Source organism: Sebastes umbrosus, chromosome 16 (assembly GCF_015220745.1).
Source record: "Sebastes umbrosus isolate fSebUmb1 chromosome 16, fSebUmb1.pri, whole genome shotgun sequence".
Lineage (NCBI taxonomy): Eukaryota > Metazoa > Chordata > Actinopteri > Perciformes > Sebastidae > Sebastes > Sebastes umbrosus.
In genome coordinates, this window is record NC_051284.1 from 4,759,176 (window position 1) to 4,784,303 (window position 25,128).

General features: G+C 40.9%; 1 protein-coding gene across 9 annotated transcripts in view; it reads left to right on the plus strand.

Moving 5' to 3' along the window:
• nrxn3a (neurexin 3a) overlaps window positions 1–25,128 on the plus strand; it is a 187,800-nt gene that overhangs the window by 83,001 nt on the left and 79,671 nt on the right. For all 9 annotated transcript variants that reach the window (XM_037796373.1, XM_037796375.1, XM_037796376.1 and 6 more), the window contains exons 6-7: window positions 4,236–4,537; window positions 8,758–8,919. In XM_037796373.1, the coding sequence (XP_037652301.1) occupies window positions 4,236–4,537; window positions 8,758–8,919 (464 nt within the window). The remainder of the gene's footprint in view (window positions 1–4,235; window positions 4,538–8,757; window positions 8,920–25,128) is intronic.

Here is a 25,128-nt window from a genome sequence, read left to right on the forward strand (position 1 = left end):
AGTAATAATCTGGGGTTGCTCCTTTGATTACTGGTGTGTGTGTGGGTGAGAAGATGTACGTCAGTTTGTTATGTGGTATCCACTGTGTGTGTGTGAGAGTGTGTGCGTGCAGGTGTGAATGTGTGTGTAGGTGTGAGTACAGAGGAGAAATTAGTGGTGGTAATGGGCCCAGAGAGAGAAAGAGAGAGAAAAAAATAATAATAAATGAATAAAGATAAAGTTGGGTGGGAGGGAGAGGGGGTATCAACTGAAATAACCCAGTACCAAGTAGTATTGAAAGTTCTCCAGGCAAATGATACCTGCAATCAATTATTTTTGTGCCAAGATCAAGAAAATAATTACTATTTGCCAGAGCATGTGAGCAAAATGGAGTGCGAGCGAGCGGGGAGTGTAAGGATTATGGATGGAGAGCAGAGCGGATTCATTTTATTTTAAATTTGTTACCTCATAGCGGGCTCAGTTTTAAAGTTAGAAACCTAATGAATCCATCGGTACCAACCATGTCATAGTAGCTTTTAGAGAAGGAGGTTAAAGGGACTGCTTGTAAGAATCAGAAATTGGTTGTAACAGCGACACCTGTGGCCGTTAAGTCAACGAAAGTCAGTGTCCTGTTGCTCGCCCTCGCCCGTGTGCACGCGCTACCTGAATGTGAGCGAGCATCCGTCAAAACAGTGAGGCGACACAGCAGAGACTCCGGCCCTGGAGACCAAAGCTACGGTCACCCCCGTGTCCTCTGACCGCGGCCAACACTGTTTTGCAAGACGGGCTTCACTACATATAACTTTGAGGTTTTGGTGCTTCCGTGTAGTTTGTGTTGGAGTCTTGTCTGAACAGTGTAGCCACACGCGAGCGTGCATGGGACACCGACCCGGATTGATTTATACGTGTAAGAAGTTACAAACAGTCCCTTTAAATAACGCTCCAAACTTACACTAAATTCTGGTGAGGAAAAACTATCAAAAGCTGTCCTTCCCGCATTTGGTAGCTTCAACTGTGTTACTTTTAGTCTGGATTATGTGTTTAACTTCTTGGTCTGTGTCTAATATTTTAGTCTGCTCTTGGTTTGTGAAACATGCCGCTCTGCTCACAGTAAACTTGTTCATGTTTGTGATTGGTCACATGCTGCAAACCTAGCCCCTTTCATGTGAATGCGCTCATATCCAGCTAGAGATAGAGTTGATAACCAATGGCCGCTTAGCGTGATCGCGACTGTTAGGGTTAGTGAAGCCAGATAATGAGAAGATACCCTGGGTATGTTGAACAGCCAATGAAGACACAGCTTATTCACTAAGTGTATTTCCCAGTTTATAATGTATTAAAGAGCTGATTGGAGAAGGACTGGAAGAGTGCTTTGTTAAAATAAAAAAAAAACATTCCTGGTAATTAATAATTGATCACTGTCCTATCATTGGAGGTGTTTTTGGAAGTGAGGCCAGCTGCAATGTCAGATTGTCATGGCGACAGTGAGATAAGATGTCAGGGTGTTGTTAGAAGGAATGTGGAAGCTCTCCCCCGGGGAGCTTTTCTGAGATACGTTACGCTTCTGATTGAAATCTAAAATTTCTATACTGCTGATTAACCAAGGGCAAACCAACTAGATTTAGATTTAGATCACCGCAGAACACTCGTCTGTCACTTTGACCCATCATGTCATGTCTATTTGCTCATTTGCAATGGGAGTAATAATAAAAAGGCAGGGCTGGTGAGAGCATGAGGTTGACTCTAAGTGAGATAATTATCAATTCATTTTCCTATTTTACTTTACAGAAGAACGCATTAAAGCATATCTTCTCCCTCATCACGTTAGACTGGTTTATGTTGTGTTGGATGATGAGTCTTCTCCCCCCCAAGCTCTTTGTGTTGTGGGCGTGGGGCTTTGTTGCACTCATGCAGATCCTCTTGGTGTCTTGGTGGCTGATGGATTGTGTGCTCTGCTGTGGCTGAGCCCACAGTCTTAAACGACAGTGAGTTAATTGAAGATGATCTCACAGATAATGACTCCTGACTGGTCCATTTTTCTGCGTTATCCCTTTTTCCTCTCTTTCTTTCAGCACTTCCCCGTTCCTCTCCTGTATTTCTCTTTTATCAAGATCACAAATACAGTCAGTACACCCAATCCTGGCTTCCCTCTTCGCTTCTTCTCTCTGTCATCACGCAAGCATAACCGCTGTGTCACACGCTGGCTATTTGACAGGAAATGGCAAATTCACTGGCAAGATTAGGCCTTCTGATGTTGTTAGATGATAGCTATCTGCGAGCTCCCTTTTACTTTTTTTATTGCCTGCATTCCTCTCTGGACAGGGTGGCTCTGTTTATTTGTCAGAATTCTTATATATATATATATATTACTTGATTCATGCTTATTTTTTATTCTATTCAATTTTATTTATAGCGCATAATCATAACAGAAGGCGGCACTTTTCAACATTTTCTCTCCATCTCTCTAATAGTTTAGCCTTCTGCATGAGTGCAGTTATGATGGTTAGCAGAAGGCTAAACTATTAGCACATTTTCTCTCCATCCCTCTAATAATCTTAAACTTAAACTTTATTAAATTTGTCACATACAAAGAGGTACATACATGAAATGTGACCTCTGCATTTAACCCATCCGAAGCATTTAGGAGCAGTGGGCTTCTGTAAAGCACCCGTGGAGCAACTTGGGATTCAGTGTCTCGTTCAACAATACAACCGCCAACCATGTGGTTAATGGACGACCACTCACTGAGCCCCCAAATAATAATTATTATAATAATAATAATAATAATAAACAGTTTTAGTATATTTTCAGGGTAATAACCGTAATGGTCTTATTTAACCTCATGAACCTGTTGTTTTTTCCTTTAAAATGACATATCATACTTATTTCTCATCCTGTCTTTCTGAATAAGTCTGTATTCACTCTGTCTGAAACGCTCCGTTTTAGCGCCTGTCTCTTTAAGACCTCCTCCTGAAAAAGCCCAGTCTGCTCTGATTGGCTACCTGTCCCGGTTTTCACCACAATTAAAATAATAATATTATACTTACATAGACGTTTATCATGTTCCACTCATTAATTAATTTGTGCGCATGAGATAAGTATATAAGAGAGCCAGCACAGTCCATCCGTTCCTGTCAGTCTTTCACCCGGTGTCTCCATCCTGACCAAAATGTCATCTGAGCTCCACCATTATAATTATAATAGCCTGAGACAAAACAAGTTGAAGAATAATGTACGTAGTTCCAGACAACAATACGTTTCCTCTGAGGGAAACTCTCTACGGGACTCCCAAACTGTCAGTGTGTCATGATGGGGATAGTCCTGTGATTAAAGGGGGAGAAAGAAGTGAATGTGATGAGTCATGATGTCACAGCCTCTAATGCACCACCCTATAATAATACCTTCTTTCTGATCCCAGTCCGTGCTCAAATGCGGCACGGGTGCACCAAGTTAGCCATCCTAATGAAAACGCCTATGGTGCGGGCATATTAGGGTTCACACGTGAACGCGCACGTGCATGAACGTGCGGTACACTTAAGTGTCCCGGTCTGGGGGTTTGAAAATATGGTCACCCTATGTTATGGTGACAAAATACAGTATGAACTTTTATAAACATGTGAATTTGAGTTTACATGCAAGGCTGGGATATGCGATGGAGCTAGCTATGTGTATGCTAGTGATTAACACAAAAGATTGACAGGCTAATTGAAAGAGTAACAGCTGCTCTTCACTACTCTTCTCTCCATAGTCTGAAGAGTCGTGAGATGTTGGAGATGTTGGTTATATAGGAGGAGGCAGGGAAGGGAGGGGGTGTTGGTTGATGACCAAAGCTACCTCCACATATGTTGTCTACCTCCAGATCAGCTAATAGCAGAATTCAAATGCCGGATTTCAACCAGTAGAGAGGGCTGTCGTTATGCATATTTACAACACAATATGTGTAATAGAATTCTTTGCACTAAAGTGTCCAGATTTGGACCTGCATCATTAAGACTTACAGTTCATTGGTTTTCAGCTGAAAAAAAGAATTTGCGCCTTGCGCCTTGACCAAAATAACTGAAGAAGAGCTCTGGTTCCTGCATGATAATGAGGAAAATATTCAAATCCAAAGTGCTATGTTTTTGTTGCTGTAGCCTACTGTTCATTGAATTTACATATTGTAGATGTCTTGGGCCTACTTTGAATATGCCATGCTGTCTGATGACTGAAAATATACTGTTCCCAACACCTTTCCTCTTTTTTTCTTCTCACCACAGCGAGGGAAGAGAACGTGGCCACTTTCCGTGGCTCAGAGTACTTCTGCTACGACCTCTCCCAGAACCCCATCCAGAGCAGCAGTGATGAAATCACGCTCTCCTTCAAGACGTGGCAGCGCAACGGCCTTATCCTCCACACCGGCAAGTCAGCCGACTACGTCAACCTGGCGCTGAAGGACGGCGCCGTCTCCCTCGTCATCAACCTGGGCTCCGGAGCCTTTGAGGCCATCGTGGAGCCGGTCAACGGGAAGTTCAACGACAACTCGTGGCATGATGTCAAAGTGACCCGTAACCTCCGGCAGGTAAGGTACAGGGATGGATGTGCTAAGCTTTCTTAAATCTTATCTTAATGAATGGTATTGATGATGTATAGCAGCTGAGTTGATCAGTGGCACAAATCTGTGTGTCAAAGTTTGGGACTCCCTAAAAATTTGGTATTTCACGTCCTGCGTCACAGCGTTGTGTAACAGAGTGTTGTGCTCCCTAATGCACATTCTCATCCGCTTGCATTGGGTCGTCTCATCACTTTTTTGCTAAACTATAATCTAAAAAGTTGTTTATAAACCTAATCTTAGCTTTAACCCTTAGGATTAAACCTACAGGAGACCTCACGCCTAATTGTAACTTCAAACAGAGATGATTGTTTTAGGGAGTGCGGACACAGAGAGGTGATGACGGCGTGAGTATCAAGAAAACCGCAACAGAGGTGAGAAGGAAATCAACAAAACTATAACGTCAGGACTACATTTTTTATGCGCGACGGATTATCATCACAGTGGAGAATTTATAGGACATTCATCGACCACTACTACTCCCAACAGGACAACATGGACTCTAACCGCAGCAGCTCATTCACCAACCCCGCCTAAAGAAAGAAACAAGACTCACAGAGGACTTATCAACAGAGATCATGGTTAGTCTTCTGTCCAGAATCGACAAAAAACTTAGTATTCTGGTTTCACTTCAAGAGGATATAAAAGAGCTCAAGTCAAGTCTGGAATTCACCCACAATCACATCATAAACAACACACTACAGTCATCTGTAAAAATATTAACCCATCAAATTGAAACCGTCACCAGAGAGAACGAAGTAATGAAAGAAACTATATTGGACCTGCAAACTCGAAGCATGTGTAACAACCTCATCTTCTTCGGCATTCCCCAAATTACAACCCCGAGATGAAGATGAAAGACTTCATGAAAACTCAACTTACACTCCCACCGAACACAGCAAACAACGTAACCTTCCATCGAGTACACCGCATCGGCACACCGTCAACTGGAGGACCCAGACCAATCATCGCAAAGTTTGAACATTTTCAACAGAAAGAACTGATCCAAAGCACAGGGAAAGGAAAGGAAGGGAAACAGGAACTAATTTCGGTCCGAACCACCAATTTCCGTGTGAAATAAATGAATGCCGCAAAGTACTGTTCCTGATCCTGTACCCGATCCTGAAGGACAGCAGGATAATCAACGAACGAGCGTACCTGGTGGTGGACAAACTTTACATTGATGGCCAAAAAAACAAAGTTAATTCCGTGGCTCTTTTATACATACCATATACATCATAATGATAAACATATCGCACCTGTAAATGTCTCATTGGCTCCACACATTTCTTTCTGATTTGTCCTTGTTTTGATTGATTCTTTTCCCTCTCATTTTCTCTACTCACTCAACGTCTTATTGGCTCATTGCAAACATACACACACTCGCGTACATGCACACGCTCAGACTGTCTATATTGTCAATTGTCAAGTATGCACACACACACAGAGCTCAAACTCTTAAAGGGATAGTTTGGGTGTTTGAAGCAGGGTTGTATGGGGTACTTATCCATAGTAAGGGGAATTACTTACAGTAGATAAGAGGACGGTCCCCAGCTTGGATAAACAGACAGGGGTACCAGAGCAAAACAATACAGTGCTGTGGACAGGGGTGGCAGAAAAACGTATTTTAACACCTAAAAGAAAGGTTCACCTAAGAAAATCAATATAGTAACAAGGCAAAAGTGAGCAAAGATGGCCAAATGGCCAAAGGTTTTGCCCTTTTGGAACTAATGGAATTAGTCTATTGAGCACAATCTCGGAGTTCTGCTCCGGAAACGAAATTGAAGTCGAAAAAAATTACAGTTTTTGGCCAAAATTTCAAATATTTTGGGCATCCTGGACTTCTACCCCCAAAATGCACAACTACAAGAAGTTCCTAAGTTAAATAGTTTCCAAGTTCTTCTCCGGAAACGAAAATCTGACAAGCGATTTTTTTAAAGCCTGAAAACAGAGCCATGAGGAGGTGCAGAAGTCTAGTTTTCTCTCAGAACACTTGAATTACAATATGCTGAAAGGTTATTATGGAATTTTTGCCCAATGATGCCAAAAAACATTCTGCCTACTGCAGGTTTAAGGAATGAAGTGAAACATTGTTTTACTGACATATGTACTAACTCCATCACATTTCATCATTTGGTTTTCATTTGATTTCCTGTATTAACAAACCCATTGTTCAATTGTTTAAATTTGTTTCTTACCCATCCCACTTTTCTGCAAAGCAAAGAGGCATTGGACTGGCCATGGCAAACACACTTCATTTTATGGTAGATATCATTGTTATTGTCATTTTTTGGTTTGCTGTGTACTTCTGCTTTACTTTTTTTGTCCTTCTATCATTCACCTGGTTCATCCACTCAAGTTGTTTTTCTGCTTTCCTTTTTCATTTCTTCCTCTTCTTTAGTCACACATAACTTTTGCTTCTCTATGGTTTTACTAAATTTGCTTCATTCCAGATTTTCCTGATTTTGGTGATGATATTATGGAAACTACCAGAAGCGCATTACAACCAAAAAAGAGAGAGACACAAAATCCACACTGGAACTCTGCACTATATGTGCTACATACACTCACTACACTATACAGTATCTGCATGGCCTGACATGGACGGAAGCCTCCTCACACCAGACACTCATTTTCATTCACACTCCTGAACAGGTGGAAATTCAAGGCAACCCACATGGCAGTAGAACACTGGATAGCTACCAATTCAACTGGAAATACTTGGGCTTGAAATACTTTTTTCTGTGTACTTTCATTGCATGTAACTTTTAAAATGACCTGGACCTAAAACTTCTTTTACTGCACCATTTGGTATATTTGTCCTTCTTTCTCTTCACTATCGCCACAGCCCCAGCCGACTGCTGCGACACTGTACAGTAAAATAAATTCAAATTGTACATGGTCATAGTCCGGGTCATTTTGAAATTGATTCCATTGAAAATTTCAGCAAACTTCGGATGGAAAGCATTTACTAAACAAAACCATTATTTTTTTTACTAAACCTAACAAAGTAGTTGTGTTGCTTTCTTGTTTTGTTTTGGTGTAATGTACAACGTTAACCTTGTGTTTAAAACTGCGACCGTAGTCCGGGAAAAAATACGTTCTGTGTCGTTTAGTTGTATGGGAGCGTAATTTAGTAGGAGACAGGGTTGGCTACTCACTGTGTCACTGTGGCCATTCTGTGTGTCCTGCATGTTTGCATTCTATTTTGTGTGGTGTGACACTAACTCCTCCCTCCTCTCCGTTGGTTGTCAGTGTTTTTTGTCTGCTCCTGCATGTTATTTCTAGTATGTTAATTTCTCCCTCACATATTCAGACACAAAAGGAGATCAAATAAAAACAGTAAACACCACATGGTTTGTGCATTATTAGTGCTACATGAAAATGCAAATAAATACCTGTTTGTCCAGCCCGTTCTCATTCCCAGGGCGTCAAATACAGACGCTTTGTCTCGGACGTCGGCATTTGATACCACACAAGGCACCCCTTTACCGGCGGTATGCGGTGTCCATTATTTACAATGTAAAGCCATCTGTGGTAACAATAAACGCTCAGAGTGGTGCTGTGGTGACGTAGTTTAAAGAGTGAAAGACACACCGGTGGAGGGAGGGGTCCAACAAACACAAGGCTTTCATCCAGGAGACCTCTCTTCATGTCCCGTGTGTTAAGTTTCACGTTACAATCAGCTGATCGGTCGTGTCCCGTCTTCACAACGTCCAGTCACATTTTCACTGTACAAACGTAGTGATTTGAAGTCAAACCATGTTGGAGTTTTTTTTCGTAAACCTTACTATAATGGTTTAGTTGCCTAAAACTAAGCAAGTGTTTTTGTTTAATTCACAACATTGAGCTGAAAAGGGACGGCGAGGGGTCCGACAAAGCGTCCGTATGTGACGTGTTAGGATGAGAAAGTGTTGTTTTGTCAGTGTCTGGAGCTAAATTCACCTAATTTACATCTTTGTTTTGACATTTTACTAACCCTATCAATAGTTTCAACTCCCACAAATAGCATCTACTAACTTACATCAAAATAAAGAAAATGATGGGCTGTCAGATTTTCTTTATATCTGTCCAGTCTGATCGATAACACATCACCAGGTCTGAGATTAGACCTGAGTGAGTTCTGAAACACTGGGTCACCTTCTATCCTTATTATATTTCCACACTCACTGCTCATTCCTCACTGTCAGGTGACTATATCGGTGGATGGGATTCTGACCACCACTGGCTACACCCAGGAAGACTACACCATGTTGGGCTCTGATGACTTCTTCTACGTGGGTGGAAGCCCCAGCACCGCTGACCTGCCTGGATCTCCAGTCAGCAACAACTTCATGGGCTGTCTCAAGGAGGTAAAGTTCCCCATTAATTAATTTACTGCATGTTGGAGTGAAACTTGGTGATCATTACTTGCTATACAGCTCATGTCTATTTGTCCATGCCATCTCTGAGAGAAAAAATAATATCTGTCTGTTTAGCTGCTAGATGTTCCACTAATTAGATCTCCCGTTTGGTACTGGGCAGGTCGTGTACAGTGGGTTTATCAGAGCTTGTTTGCTGCACTGTCTGAAAATGGGATCGATGATAGCAGTGGCATTCAATCATAAAATAAATCTACATGCAATAAAACCAAAGCAGCGAGCCTGATGTCCCAGAAATACATGAAATGGCCACAACCTGTTAACAGCGCATTACATGGTGGAGACTCTAGGAACCTCAAGTAACCCTGCATTCTGGGAGTGCAGTGCTCTAGTCGGGTAATAGGGTACTATGAGCTCTTTTTTGTAAGTTTTGGATAGCGGAACGCTACATTACCCATGTTCCTTTAGCCACTGTTAGGCAGAAGTGGAGCATTCGACTACTGTACTACCATTCCTCTTCATATTGCCGTAGCTATGACAAGAACATACTGAATGTGCTCCTTAAAAGACAAGTGGTCATCAATTAAGAATGCTAGATATTTAAAAGTAGATACCAACTCAATTTGTTGACCATTTCTCGTTACAATGTTCTCCGATAGTGCTGATCTTGCTGTTTTTGAAGTGGTAAAGAACAGGTTGCAGATGACAAAGCTGCTTTTGTACCCTATCAAAAGCATGTTGTAGATATTCAAAGGCCTTAGCAGAAGTGGGTGCAGAACAGTAGATGACAGTGTCATCAGCGTAGAAATGAAAGGCTGAGTTTGGAATATTCTGTCCAAGGTTATTTATGTATATAGTAAATAATAACAGGCCCAGAACTGAACCTTGAGGGACCCCCTTTTTTACTTGCAATACCTCCGAGGCAGAACCGTTAATCTGTACTGCCTGGGTTCTGCCTGTGAGATAATTTGCAAACCACCCAACTGCTTGACACATTTTGATGTGAGACTTGGTTGGTATATTTCACACCTTCAGCTTATTGTTCTGTCACTCGCAGTGTAAAATTTCAGAGTGAGTTATTGCCAATTGTTCAAGGTGTTTGTATTATCCACTGTATAATCAAATGCAGTCGGAAATTCCCGACACTTGCCATGATATTTCACAACTGCTTAGCACTTCCATACCAAAAGACAACTGTCTTTTCAACTGTTATCAGCACTTACACATCCACACGTTCCACAGTTACATGTTAACCCATATTTCATTATTTCATCTCTTAGTCTTATAATTATGCTTCTTTTGCTGTCAGCTCAGACACTCCAGCTGACATACAGTGCTTACATTACTTATTTACTTTCAGTACTTACATCTTCTTGTATCACCATTAAAACTTCAAATGACACTTCAACTGTTTTCAGTGGTTCCCCTTCAACAGATGCTCTCAGCACCTTCACTTCAACTAACGTCAGTTGAACTGCTTTCATCACTTACACCTCAACTGACTCATCAGCTCTTTGCAGTGACATTTGACCTCTTGCATTGCTTCAGCTTCAAATGACACTTCTTGAAGTGCATCAATTGTTCAACTATTCCCATGCAACATTTCAAAAGCAAAGAGGAAACACAATGTACCCTTCGCTAAGCCCCTCCCTAGAACGGCCACTGTCCAATCCCACGATAGCAACTACCAACCAGGTGAAGGAGGCCTGTCAAGCTTTCAGCGGGGTGTATGGAACCTGCAAGTCCGAGTTTAGAGGGAAGTGTTTGATTTGATCACTTTTCCGAGGCCAAAAAACCTCACTCGCAGCTGAATCCATCTAATCAACTAAAACTCTTTTGTTTGCTCCAAGGTAAGACGCTAATAACGTTAGCTAGCTCAGCGTGTTCACAAACAAAGACGTTTGAATATTTGCGGAGGTCTGCGCTCTCCGAGTGCCATTCTATATCCTGTATATGTTTGTCCTTCACTTGAGTTGTCAAGACGCGGGGTGTCTGTCGCTTGCATTGGGAACGATGGGCTTCTCCCTCTTTTAATGGCCTCTTCATACACAATACTCTGCTGGCAAATTATACTGTGAATATAGTTCTCAGATGCAGGTTGTAGTCCTTTCTGTCTACCTCTATCTGATATTTAAAAATGATTATTCCAAAAATCTGTCATTATTTCCAATATGTCTCACTGATATCGTTGAAAACATCATATAACATGCCAGGTGCGGAAGCTTGACAGGCCTAGCAACAGTAACCAAGGGGTTGAGGGGCCTCGCGAAGGGTCAATTCAACTTCAGAAATAAATTTCAATTCATAATATTTGATGTTATTCATGCATTAGACCCCCACAATACACAATAAACCCCAGATCAAATGTTTTATATGCTCACATAGGACAGAGAGAGAACTGGGGACTTAAAAGCTCAGGAAGTATTCACAGTTACTGATGTCATCTCAGCACACGCACATTATCAAAGTGACTTTTAAGGGAGCTCATTGGTTCTGAGTTGCTTTGCTTATACCAATTTTAGGGTGTATGAGTTAATGCACGTGCACACACACGCACACACAAATATATTGTTCCCTCAAGCTGGTGATGTCATATCTTTGCACTTGACTGGAGCCAGTTGCTGCAGCACGTGGCAGCAGGGACTTGGCTTTCTCTATCACTGGTCGACGGTGACACACACACACCCACACACACAGAGAGAGAGAGAGTACACAGCATCGTATGGTCGGCAGGGAGAGGGAGGAAGTGGCGCAGTAGCCATTTAATTCCCCTCTGGCCTACTTCCTGCTCTGTGCCATGCTGGGCAGGTTAGCGATCCCCTGTACCACCCACCACTCACACACATGTAAGCACGCACATCCTTGTCTTTGTTGCATTGTAGGACCACCAAACCAGACCATCCATTTTGGGAACCACCCCTCCTGAAGGTTGTACAGTATCCTGTAGTGTATTTAACAGAGAAATCACTTCAAATTATCAATCAGACAAAGTAGAGTTCCCTGACCAGACTAGAACCAATCTCTCCTGGGGACTTGCCAGGTAATAACTTACATGTGGGGTCAATATCTACACACTGTCTGGTTTTTCTCTCTTCCTGGGTACCACTTAACACAAAGTCAGGTCAAACTTACTTAGTGGAACCACATAACACATGGTGGTGAAGGTGAATGCTGTGGAACCATGATGCAGCACGGTATTTACTAGCTGGAGCTTGGATGTCATGTTATGCAATTGTACAACACAGTCATTTTCAATTCCAGAGCACCAACTAAGGTTTAATGCATATTTAGTTTACTTGATTATTATATTATTAGTCTCTTAACCTGCTGTGACACCTACACTGATGTACCCTCTACGTTCACAACCCTCCCTTTAGTCAGAAAGTAGTTCCCTTTCTCTGGTCTGAGATTGTTTTCGGTTATTGCGGCACAAATGTAGTGAATTTGCAGGGGTGCGTTATTATTTTTCATATAGAGGATACTCTATATTTTGAGGTCAAATTGTGTCAATAATTCAAATTCAATAGCCATCAAAGTCAACAATTGTCTTGTCTTTGTGACTTAAAGCAATGCAATCTAGTTCAGAGCTCTCCTATCAATCGATGATAATGATTACAATTTTCTCTATGAAACCAGGTAGTAAGTGCACATAAGTATCCCCATTTAAGGTCAGAATTATGAGAGGACAAACGTCTCTATAAGTAACAACATTGGAATGATAATATGACCTTTATTTATATGGGTAGTGACATTAAACCTCTTCTATAAAAGTATCATGGATGAAAAAGGTTCAGGCCAAAATGCTTCAGATTATCTACATCTGCTGTAACGGTAGTGGCTTTTTTTATTTCCTATTTTTTTTATGAGAGACTTAGGTCATTGGATGAATTTTAAAGCTCAAAGCTTTTATTATTATTATTTTGTTTCTTATTTGTTCCAGTAAGGTACCAAAAAAGAACAGCACTTGGTTGGACACAAAGGTTAATTAAAGCTGGACTCTAGGAAACCTATGTCAAATTCTCACTTGTTTTTTCCCGGCACTTTATAGACTAAAAAATTAAATCAGTGCAATAATTGACCGATTAATAAATAACAAAAATAATTGTTAGTTACAGCCCTTGTGCTCGCAAAATCCTAACTGCTCTAAACTTTTGATAACTCCCTCTATGGGTTAACAGAACTGCCACAATGACACAAAGTACCACAGTACTACCTGCAGCGTTTCTTTATCCTCCAAATACAAAATAAGAATAGAGATGAAATGAGAGAAATACAAGTAAAAAATGATAACATATCACAGAGAGAAAGAATTTGAGGAGATTGAATACAAAATTAGAAACTGCAATAACATAATGAGAAATTTTGAGATGAGTGCAACAAGGTTGAAATGTGTTAAGATGAGATGAGATTACATGAGAAATGACAGTCATAAAATTAATTTTGGTGAGATAATATTAGGCAAGAGGGGTAAGAGGAAGAGATGAGGTGACATAAAGTGAGGTTAGGTTAGATAAAGTTTCGGACGAAAGGAGATAAAGTGAAATAACATGGCAGTAGATGATGGGAGATAACAGATGGGGAAATGAGTTGTGATAATGTGAGATAACATACAATAAGAGAAAAGAGATGAGATAAAAAGAGATGAGCCGAGAGGTCAAAGTAGAAACAGTGAGGGAAGATTACCTAAAAAGAGATCAGATCAAATAAGAATAAAGGATAACAGAGAAGATGAGATATGATGAGAGTAGACAAAATAAGTAAAATTAAAATAAATGTTGGTCAGCAGTAACATCATTCTTCTGATGAGCTCTCACTAAACTAAACCTGTTTCCTCCAAGGCCAGTCACCTCCTCCAGATTCGTATGTTATCTCTTCCCCAGCGTCGATGTCCCTCAGAGCAAAGAGACAGAGGTGTGGTTTGCCCTCTGCTATGACCTTCTTCATCTTACAGTTTGGGTGCTTGTGGTCATCATCGACCAGCCTTCCTAGACTGTCATCTTCTTGAGCTGTATCAACACTCCAAAAAGATTTGAATAACTTAATAGGCTTCATAAACTAAATCCTTAGTTGAATTTTTTAACAATTTACCACCAGTCCCTAAAAAGAGAACTTCAGGTGAGATCATCTTATCAGACAATAAAGTATTTTCTATTCTTCGCCATTCCAGTTTTCAGTGTTGATGTGGTGCACCTGAATGCACCATCAGTCCCTGACGTGGCCACACTTTTTAACCGTCCAAAGCGATGTGTTGAGATCACGAGATGAGTGCAACCCGCGACTGATCGCAGCTCTCTGAAGTGTAGATGGCGTGACCGAAGTTCAGTACTGTGATGGAGAGTTTTCAGAGACACCAGAACGTCTTGTTATCTCTCTGTGAGGGATTCCGAGGGAGATCTGCATCCATTCCTCTCCTTCCTACATCCTGTCAGTCTGCCTATGACATCATCAGTCTGTCAGCAAATGGGAAAAGAAGTTGCCCTTTAAAATGCCTGATTAAAACCTGTATTCTACATTTTTAAATAGATTTTTAAATTCTTTGCTTTATTACTATTTACTTGACTCTCATGCTCCTCCGTATTATTAGTCCTTGCAATATTAAAAGTAAACTTAAACTTTACTTGTAATAACATACTTTGTGTTCTGATTAACAGAAAAATAAATTGTAGACAAAATAACCCCGTAAAACTGGTATTGGTAAACTGGTAAAACTGCTTTTAGGACACGGCGAGTTCTCTCCATCATTACGGTTGTTGTTGAATTATTCCTCGTTCAGCTTGACCTGATGTCACATTTCATTTTCAGTTAATGAAATTGACTTTGCATGACTCCCTTCATGTGGTGCATTCAGTGCGTGCGAGGCAGACAGACAGCCGCGGTAGTAGAAAAAAGTAGTAAAAAATCCATTTTTGGGAGTTGTGAATCAATTCAGAATCTTAGAAGATAAGAATTGCAATTCTTACATAAATCATTTTCCCCCACCCCTTAAAAGCTTCTGAAACCGACTGCCTTTCATTTTCCACAGAACAAAACAGTAGACACACCGGCACAGGCCGGTCACAAACACACCGTCTGAAAGATTGTCATTATACCTTCTCCCTCCTAACCACAGGCCCACCCGCCCACACATCTGCAGCACCCACCAGCTCTCCCTCTGTCTGCTGTCCAGCACCCTCTCATCCTCCACTCCCCGCCATTAGGGCTAATTTGCCTGCTGCCAATGCTCTTGTCCTCGCCATGCACAGAGCGGCATTACGGATAAATGTTTTGTTACCATGGCACCAGGTACTGGTCGCCATGGGTAGCCCCTGTGGCTGGCTGGCCCATGATTATTATGCCTTTCATAAGCCAGCAATTACAGAGAAAGCCTACATCTCAAAACCTACAAAATACATAATGGCCTACAATAACACATAATTGCTGTAATTGTCATTGTCATTACACCTCCATCAACCTCTCATATGGAGCCTTCTGGCAGCGCCTGTATTACTGTAGCCAACAAAGAAACACAAAGGATGAGCAAAACAGCACTGACTGCTCATCTCAGGTTCCTGCAGTAGTAACAGTACACTGTTACTGTAATTACATATTTTTTTATAGCATTTGTACCACTCATTAGTAGTAATCGGTCTGATTTCTCTTCTTCTGAATACAAAAAATAAATGTTTCCTTACTTCTTCTATACAGATACATACAGTACATCTACATAGAGATAAAATACTCAACAGTATACGTAGTTATAAGCAGTTAAATCTAGCTTCATTTTGACCACATGCAACTGTTAAAAGCTGTATACACAGTCATGAATAAGTCAAAAGAATCCAGCAATATAATATATTATAACTAGTGGTGGAATGTAATGAAGTACATTCACTCTAGGATCACACAAAGGTTGCATGCCTGGGAGGAAGGGGAGTAGGCGGTGCCATTAGTGATGAGCATGGGCTCTTTGATTAAGCTGAGGGTGGACTTGGAGCCGATGAGGAGGAGCTGAGTTTTGTCACTGTCGAGTTTGAGCAAAATTTGTTGCATCCAGACTTTTGTTACAGACAGGCAGGAGTCAATGTCGGAGAGGGGTGGTGTTTTTGGTGCTGAGGTATATCTGGGTGTCATCGGCATAGCAGTGGAAGTCCAGGTCGAAATGGTGGATAATCTGCCCGAGGGGGATGATGTAGATGATGAAGAGGAGTGGGCCGAGTAAGGAGCTTTGGGGAAGTCAAGTCAATTTTATTTGTATAGCCCAATATCACAAAACAAACCTTCACCAAAAAAAACTTTTAACAGGGAAAAATGGAAGAAACTTCAGGAACTGAGGAGGGATCCCTCTTCCAGGATGGACAGACGTGCATTACATGTTTTGTGTACAGAGTAACAACATAATGAAAATACTAGGGCTGTCAAAGTTAACGCGATGATAACAGGTTAACGCAAATTTGTGTTAACGTCACAAATTTCTTTAACACAACTTGCGATTTAGCCCGGCTGCTGATAAATATTTGGGAGGTTGTAGCGGCTCAGTTTGAAAGCTAGTGAAGATACTGTCATCTTATGAAACTAGAAAAACCTAATGAATCCATTGGTACCAACCATGTCATAGTAGCTTGTCGTGGAGGAGGTTGAGTAAGGGATAATGTACAGCGAAACGGTCATTGTTGTGAAAGAATCCCCGACAGGGCCATGCTGCGATCTTTCATCGCTCTGAAGGGGATTCTTTCACAACAATGACCCGCTAGCTGTACATTATCCCGCTTATTACACGGCTACTTACTGAAGAAATCAATATTTTGACACAAACACGGTCCTCCAGAGTCCGACATCAGAGCTGCACCCATAGCAACGGTCCTTTATACATAGCAACGGTCTGTTTTAAAGAAATTACCGACCTCAAAACGCTGTGATTGACCAATCAGAGTCGAGTATTCAACACAGCCTTGTAATAAATAACGCTATAAACTTATGCTAAATTCTGGCGAAGGAAAAACTATCATGACCATTTTCAAAGGGGTCCCTTGACCTCTGACCTCCAGATATGTGAATGAAAATGGGTTCTATGGGTACCCACAAGTCTCCCTTTTACAGACATGCCCACTTTATGATAATCACATGCAGTTTGGGGCAAGTCATAGTCAAGTCAGCACACTGACAAACTGACAGCTGTTGTTGCCTGTTGGGCTGCAGTTTGCCATGTTATGATTTGAGCATATTTTTTATGCTAAATGCAGTACCTGTGAGGGTTTCTGGACAATATCTGTCATTGTTTTGTGTTGTTAATTAATTCATTATCAATATTGATAAATATATACATTCGTCCACTCCCATGTTAAGGTACATTTTAAACAGATAAAAAAATGTGTGATTAATTTGCAATTAATCACGATTGTGATTAATGTGATTAATCTCGACTAAATATTTTAATCGATTGACAGCCCTAGAAAATACAACGTAAACAATCCATATGACAAAACACCTTGTGTGACTGTGGATGTGACAAAGGTGTGGTTATGTAGGGAGATGGAAGTGTGATCTGTTGGCTGAGTGCAGTGCCTTTGATACCAAGGCCTTCAAGTCTGGTTGATGGTATCTAAGGCTGCACTCAGGTCAAGGAGGATGAGGATGTTAAAGGGGACCTATTATGCTTTTGTTCTTTTCCCCTTTCCTTTAGTGTGTTATATAGATTTTTGTGCATCTTAAAAGATCTGCAAAGTTACAAAGGCCAAAGGGAGTTCCTCTTCCCCACAGAAACACTAGTCCTGAACTGCCTGAAACGCCTCGCTTGAAGTCCCGCCTTTTCTTCTGTAACGTGGTGATGTCACCAAGTAACACATTTGCATAACGGCTAGTTTGGCACACCCTCAAACAAAGCTAGTTAGAGCAGAGCTGGAGAGTGGAGTCCAAAGAGTTTGGTTCGGTTGACCAATCACAAGCAGAGATGAGGAGGTCCCAGGTTTCTTTGCTGTGGGCTGGAGGGGTTCAGATGGGTTATTGGAGTGGAGGTGGGTTTTAGAGTTGTGTGGCAACGATGCGTTCCGGGTTTTTGAGAGGAAGGAAAGGTTGGAGATTGGCTGGTTGTTGTTCAGGCAGGATGGATCAAGATCAGTTTTTTTTGAGGATTGGGGGTGACAGCATCAGTTTTGAAGGTGGAGGGGACAATTCCATGGGACAGTGAGGAATGAAGAAGTTGGTGAAGGTGAGGACATAGGACAGGAAGGCGGGTATTCAACAGGGGAGTGGGGAGGCTGAGAGGGATGGAGAGGAGATGGGCAGCAGTAGGGACTGCTGGGTCTGCCACAAGAGACAGTGATTTATTAATAGTGGTGATTTTGTGTGCAAAGAATTTCAATAATGGAGTAAATGTGACGCGTTACTACAACCGCTGCTTATCAAGGCATCTGGCCTCCTCTTCCCTCACATATACTGTACATGTTTTGACAGCATGAGCAGCAGTCTAATTTGTTTATATTATATCGTGATGTATAACATGAGCAAATTACTCATTTTTTATTTGCACCACAGTAAAACAGTTTTTCATCAGTTCAATATAAAGTAATTGCTGAAACTCAAAATAAAGCACTGCTCCTGGTTATATATTTACTAAAATAAAGGTCCCCTCAGCACACCACTGCCACACACACACACACACACATCACTCACTGACATGCCTTTATACCTCACCAGGTTAAGGCTTGTGTTTATCTACAAGTACCATCTGCCTCAGTCAGAGGAGCCCTTCACATATTTCACTACAGTGACTGGAGAGGATCCCAGCTCATATCGGGTTTTCTGCAAAGGAAATGATGCCACCCTGTGGGCAAAACCACACACTGCAAAAGCTCTGATCTTGCAAAAAACACTCCTTGGAGTGTCTCATGGCAAGACCACGTGACCCATAATACTACAACACAGGCGAAGGAAGGATTACACCAAAATGGATATACACTATTTTAGTTTAGTTTAGTTAGGCAATATTACCAGCTGTCAACTTTCTTTTATTCAAAATCTCTCGTATTACATGTGTGTAATATGTGTGTGTGTGTGTGTGTGTGTGTGTGTGTGTGTGTGTGTGTTGCCAGAGTGTCTGTGTGTTGACCTGCAGTCTCACAAATCCAGTCTGTGCCGTTACTGACAGTCCATGCCGACAATCTGGTGGATTCCTCTCCGTGACCATGGCTGAGAGTCATTTCTGGATAGCCATACATGCAGCACACACACACACAAACACACACACGCACGCACGCACGCACGCACGCACGCACGCACGCACACACACACACACACACACACACACACACACACACTGTCAGTGGGCAGAGATTTATGGACAAGGCAGATATCTAGACATGAAAAATGTTTGTGTCCCTCAGTGCCTACACACACACACACACACACACACACACACGCACACACACACACACACACACACACACACACACACACACACACACACACACACACACACGCGTGCTCACACATTGCGTTTTGCGCGATTTTTCTGTATTAAACCAAGACCATGATCTGTCAAACTTCATTGCAAAGTTCTTTCCAGATTCAAAGATTTATAGAATGAAAATTAAAAACTCAAAATCCCATGTATGCCCCCCCCCCCCCTTATATGACATATAAACATTAGGAACATGAGAGCACATATATTAGGCAGCGCTGAGCTCATACATAAAACGGAGGTGCAAGTGCAAAATAAGAGAAATGACTTGAATAAAATAACATGACACCGTGGGCTGCTTTTCCTCCTGTCCTCCACCAATTTGTTGAGTCATCATCCGCTACAGGGCCGCAGTCACTATGAGTAGATATTATATTGCAAGATTGGATATTTTGGCAGGAGAACAAAATGTAATTGACGTTGTTACTGAAATGTTCAGCACATTTGCGACAACCTCCGGTTCTGAAAAGTGAAGCCAATGAGAAAATGAGCCTGTTTGTCACTTGATTCAGTAAACATTGTAAATATGAGTTTATGGTCTCAATCGCTAGTTTCAAGTCTTCTTCAATAGAGCGTGATGTTCATTTAGTACATTATGGTCCCATTTAGAGTCAAATAAAGCAGGGAATGCTTTAGGGCGGGGCTACCTTATGATTGACAGGTCGCTACCACGGCGTTGTCCGGTCTGGGAGATGTCCGTGTTATCGTCTTTGAACTTTAACCCTTTCACAGTGTGTTTTCACTTCATCAAAGTTAATCAGAACCTTTTTGGTCACCTGGAAAAGTCTTACTCAGCGTTCGGTTGTACTTAACTCCACCCTCTAGTGTCACTTCTGGTTGCAAAAAAAAAAAAGATGGCGACGACCAAAATGCAGAACTTGAGGCTACAAAATCGTAGTCCACAAACCAATGGGTGACGTACCGGTGACTACATCCACTTCTTATAGTTTTATAGAGATTTGCCAATTAACAACATTTCCTCAATATGTTACTAGAAAACATAATCCAGCTGGCATCACGTTTCCTTCCAAAGACATTTGCTGTTGCAAATTAGTTGTATGTAAACGTTATAACTAAATACTTGACATTATCTGTGTGGTTGAATAGCTGATTTTCAAAAATAATTATGGCTTTTGAGCCATGTAAACATTTTCACTTCCTCACAAGAAATATCAAAATACATTGAGTGGAAACACAATGAAATATGCTGAGTATAGCCCCTCTGCTTAATAGGCTCTAAGAATACCAAGGTTCTTTTTTTTCTCCTTATGTCCGATGCTTTAGTATATTGTGTGGGGCGGAATCAGTTTGATTGTGTCTTGTGGAAATTCTGATGGAGTAGTGACATTAGAATCTGGTAGATATATGGGCTGGCAATCTAAAAAAGGTAATTTCAAGCCTGAGTCATATTGTGTCACATTGCTCATTCTCACACACTGATAAGAGGGTGTGTGTGTGTGTGTGTGTAATGGTGTGTGTCGTGAGGCCTGGTTGAGGAGATAATGCAGTGATGGATTTCTATCATCTGGCCATTGTCAAACATTTTCAATCACTTTCTGTTGCTTTAGACATAACTCTAATACTTCTATATATACAGTTTGTGTGTATGTATGTATACTGTGTGTGTGTGTGTGTGTGTGTGTGTATGTGGAGTGCGTGTCGGGTAGCCCTCAGCCTGCTATCAGTCTCTGCAAAATGCTTCATTCTCATGTTAACCTGCAGCCTGCGTCTGCAGCGTGCTGATAAAGCTCCCGCTTGCATGTTGAAAGGCCCGTTTGCTATTATTGTTCAGAGGTGGCAGGGACCTGAAAGTGACTTGTCAAATTGTCAGCTACACCCGCCGTTCCCACAGCCACCTCGCTGCCATATAGCCCCCCTTTCTTCTTCTTCTTCTTCACGTCTAAAGCCACATTTCATATGATTAATGCTCTCTTTTATCAGCAAGCATTAACAGGGGCAAATGTGTACAGTAACCACATCAAATGCATTTTGTGTCCAGCATCTTCTCATGGTCATATCCCAGAAAAGGGACCATCCTGTTTTGGTAGCAATACTACTACTACTACTGTTACTACTACTACTACTACTACTACTACTACTACTACTACTACTACTACTACTACAGTATGGCTGTAACTATACATTGGCTGTTACACTGTTACAGGAAGCTGCGATGCAGAACTTGGAGACATTTTTTTTTCTATGACATATTCATGATTTGAATCTACATCCAGTCTAGTTTGTAGTGTTTGTAGTTGTCAGTTGTTTGTCTTTCAGATTTGATTTGATGACAACACTGCTTTTCACTGTTTGGAGTTTAAAGGTCCCATATCATACTCATTTTCAGGTTCTTACTTGTATTTGGTGTTTCTACTAGAACATGTTTACATGCTGTAATGTTCAAAAAACACTTTATTTTCCTCACACTGTCTACCTGAATATACCTGTATTCGCCCTCTTTCTTAAACGCACCGTTTTAATGCATTGCAATGGAATTGCGTTGCTAGGCAACAGCTTGGGTCCATGTTTACTTCCTGTCAGCTGATCTTATTCAAATCCACTGCAACAGGAAATAAACTGGGACACATTTAGAATGTTCATGTTTAAAACAGTCTAATGGTCTAAATATTGTATATTTGTGACATCACAAATGGACGGTTTGTTTCAAACGCGCAATTTCTGAATTCGAGCTGTGTGTGTTTCTCCATATATTGAGCGTTCTGATAGTTTAACAGGATTTATATAACATTTAAAGCTGCTTTTTACAACATGGGACTTTAAAGCCTTTTTTTAATTACTTTATTTTTATAGTTTTTGTTGTTGTTTTTGGAGAACTGAACTGACATATTACCAGTAGTGATAAAACACAGCTCATATGTTATCAGTAGTCAGCTTTGTGTTAAGGGTTAAGCTCTGTTTTAATTAATGCTTTCTAAAAAGGCCAATGTACTGGGGACCCCATTCAAAAGCACCTAATTGCAGCATATGCAGTTAAAAATGTTTGCTATGGTTAGGGGCGGGGTGGTGTGTGGGGGGAGGAGACAGACACTGATGCAGCTATGGAGTCAGATCAGTCTCAGTTTTAATGAATGCACACAGAAGGATTCACAATTTTATTTAGTGATTTATATAGAAATGACCCTCTCCACAAAAAAATGTTTCACTGCACACAAAAATAGTTATCGTTGAATATAAATGTAAAGAAATCCACATAAAAAATGAAGGTTCACAAATATATTTCTAATGCACACACAAATATGTGTATTTTATGTGTAATTTATATATAAATCACAAAATACATTTGTGAATCCTTCTGTGTGCATTTGATAATACTGAGACTGATCTGACCCCTATGCAGCAGATACAGACTTACTCATGTGCTCGGGTCTATTTTTGTTTTACATAACTTGAAAATGAACTGTAACTTTCCTAAAATAGTAATAATCTGGAGAAAACAGTTTTTAACCACAGTGGAACTTGTTTTTTGAAAGGCTAAACAATGGAAAATATGGAATGAAACAGAATATTTCATCAGATAAAAACATGTAGTGAATTTTGGAAATAATTAGGATCTCTCTTTTTTCAATACATTTTGACTTTTGGATTGAGGACTGAGGAAATAACAGAGATGGACTGGAGCGTTGTGTCACTCGCTCTATGTGTGTTTGAGAGAGAGGAGGGAAGAGAAGGTGGAGGGTAGGTTAATGTTTCTGTAAGTTTAATAAGATAACTCGGTGTAGCACTACTTCATCATATTTTGTTTTGATTACAATCAGATGAGCATGTTGTCTTGTTCTTCTTCCGTTTGTTTTTGTTTTTGTCTCCATCACAAATATCTGTCCCTTCTGTAACCCTACAGACTACCTGTCTGAATGAACACCTTTGCTACCGTGGATGTATAAAGAGCCGATTTGTTTACTGTTCCGCTGTGAAAAAGATTCTGACATCAAAACATTTTCCCCAGTCACGCACGCCCCACCTGCCATTGCTATAGTCCCAGGAAAAAAAAGAGAGGCATAAAAATAAAACACCAACAGGGCATGAAGTAAGGATCACCTCAAGTCCATATGAGTCTCAGGTCTAGTCCACACGTACACAGGCATTTTTGTAAAATACCATCCACACAAGTATGGTTTTAAAAAAATCTCCATCCAGACAAACAACAATCAACACAATTGAAACGCTGTCAAAGCCACTGGGCAGTTTGGGACACACACACACACACCGGTGACTGTGTCTGTGTCATGGGAGCGTTGCATTGGATAGCACTGACCTCTGTAGCGCATTCTGACATCAATATAATGGAAGAGTAACTGTGCATTTATGTGTCAACATATAAAACGTCCTGTTAGCGCGTTAGGTGGCTGACGTCCACTGTTCATGGATCTATTTATGCCGCCGTTTCACGACATGTCGCCTCATTAGTGCCACCGCACAAAGGAGATAACGGACACACTCTGATGGTACAAGCCAAAAACTCTGATTTCCAACACTGAAAACTGAGTTTCTGACAATCTTCATCCTGGCTTGAGATTTACAAAAGCTCTGTTTTCAGTGACCTAAAAAAAACGGCGTTTGGGTGTGGACGAAAGGCCAAAACTAGCTACATTTACAAAAAGACCTGTGTACGTGTGGAAGAGGCCTCAGACCATCTATCTAGTCCACAGCGGGTATTAGAATGACTATTGTCTTATGACATTCTCATTCCCAGGGCGTCAAATACCGCGGCTTTGTCACGGCCGCATGTGTTCAATTCCGCCACTCAAGGCACCCTTTCATGTCCCGTGTGTTAAGTTTCACTTTCACGTTACAATCAGCTGTCTGTGTTCACAACGTCCAGTTCAGTTTTAAGCCCAACCATGTTGTTTTTTTCCTAAACCTAACTATAGTGGTTTTGTTGCCTAAAAGGGGCGTGACAAAGCGACATTATGTGAAAAGTTAGGATGACAACATGTATATAATGTGTTGTAATAACAGTCAATGTGTGATACATTTAATAATGAGCACCATCTTTCCTCCCAACCTTAACCAAGAAGTCTCTGTTGCCTAAACCGTAACGCCACAATAGAAACTGTCAAAACTGTTGTAGGAATCATTTATGATATATATATAACAGTTTTGCAAGACAAAGATATGGCAAAAACACTAGCACTTTACAAATTGATAACTTGATACATAGCCTTCAGCTGAATTTGTGTTTTTTTAAATCAATTTTGTGAAATAAATTAATTACATTACATTAAAATAATCAAAACAGAAATAATGTAGTCGGGCCACCCAAATACATTATGGAAGTTGGCAATATTTGATTCAAAGAAAAGATGTTTTCTCTATCTTTATAGTATAATAGAGATGAAACAGGCTCAGTGTTACCATACTGTTTTAACATCATAACTGTCAGCCATAGAGAGAGCAATGCAGATGTTAATATTAGCATTATTTATATGAAAATGTTACATTACTCTTACGTGTACTTTTACTATTACTGCACTGGGGACAAGGGGACAAATTAAACCCCCTGGTCTATTTTATTTAGGCTTTTATTTTGGAAGAGGCTCAGGGTATTCATGTTCTGGCAGAACAAGAGAAGGGAACGGCTGCTTTTTGTTGAGAGGTGGTGGAATGAGACAGATGATGGAGGGAGCGAGAGGAGGACGGGTGGAACAAAAAGAGAAGGAAAGGCAACAAAGAAAGAGAAAAGAGGAAAAGACAATTTTTCCATCCAGTCCCTGAGCACCTTAAGGGATGAGTTGATTTACTGTCAA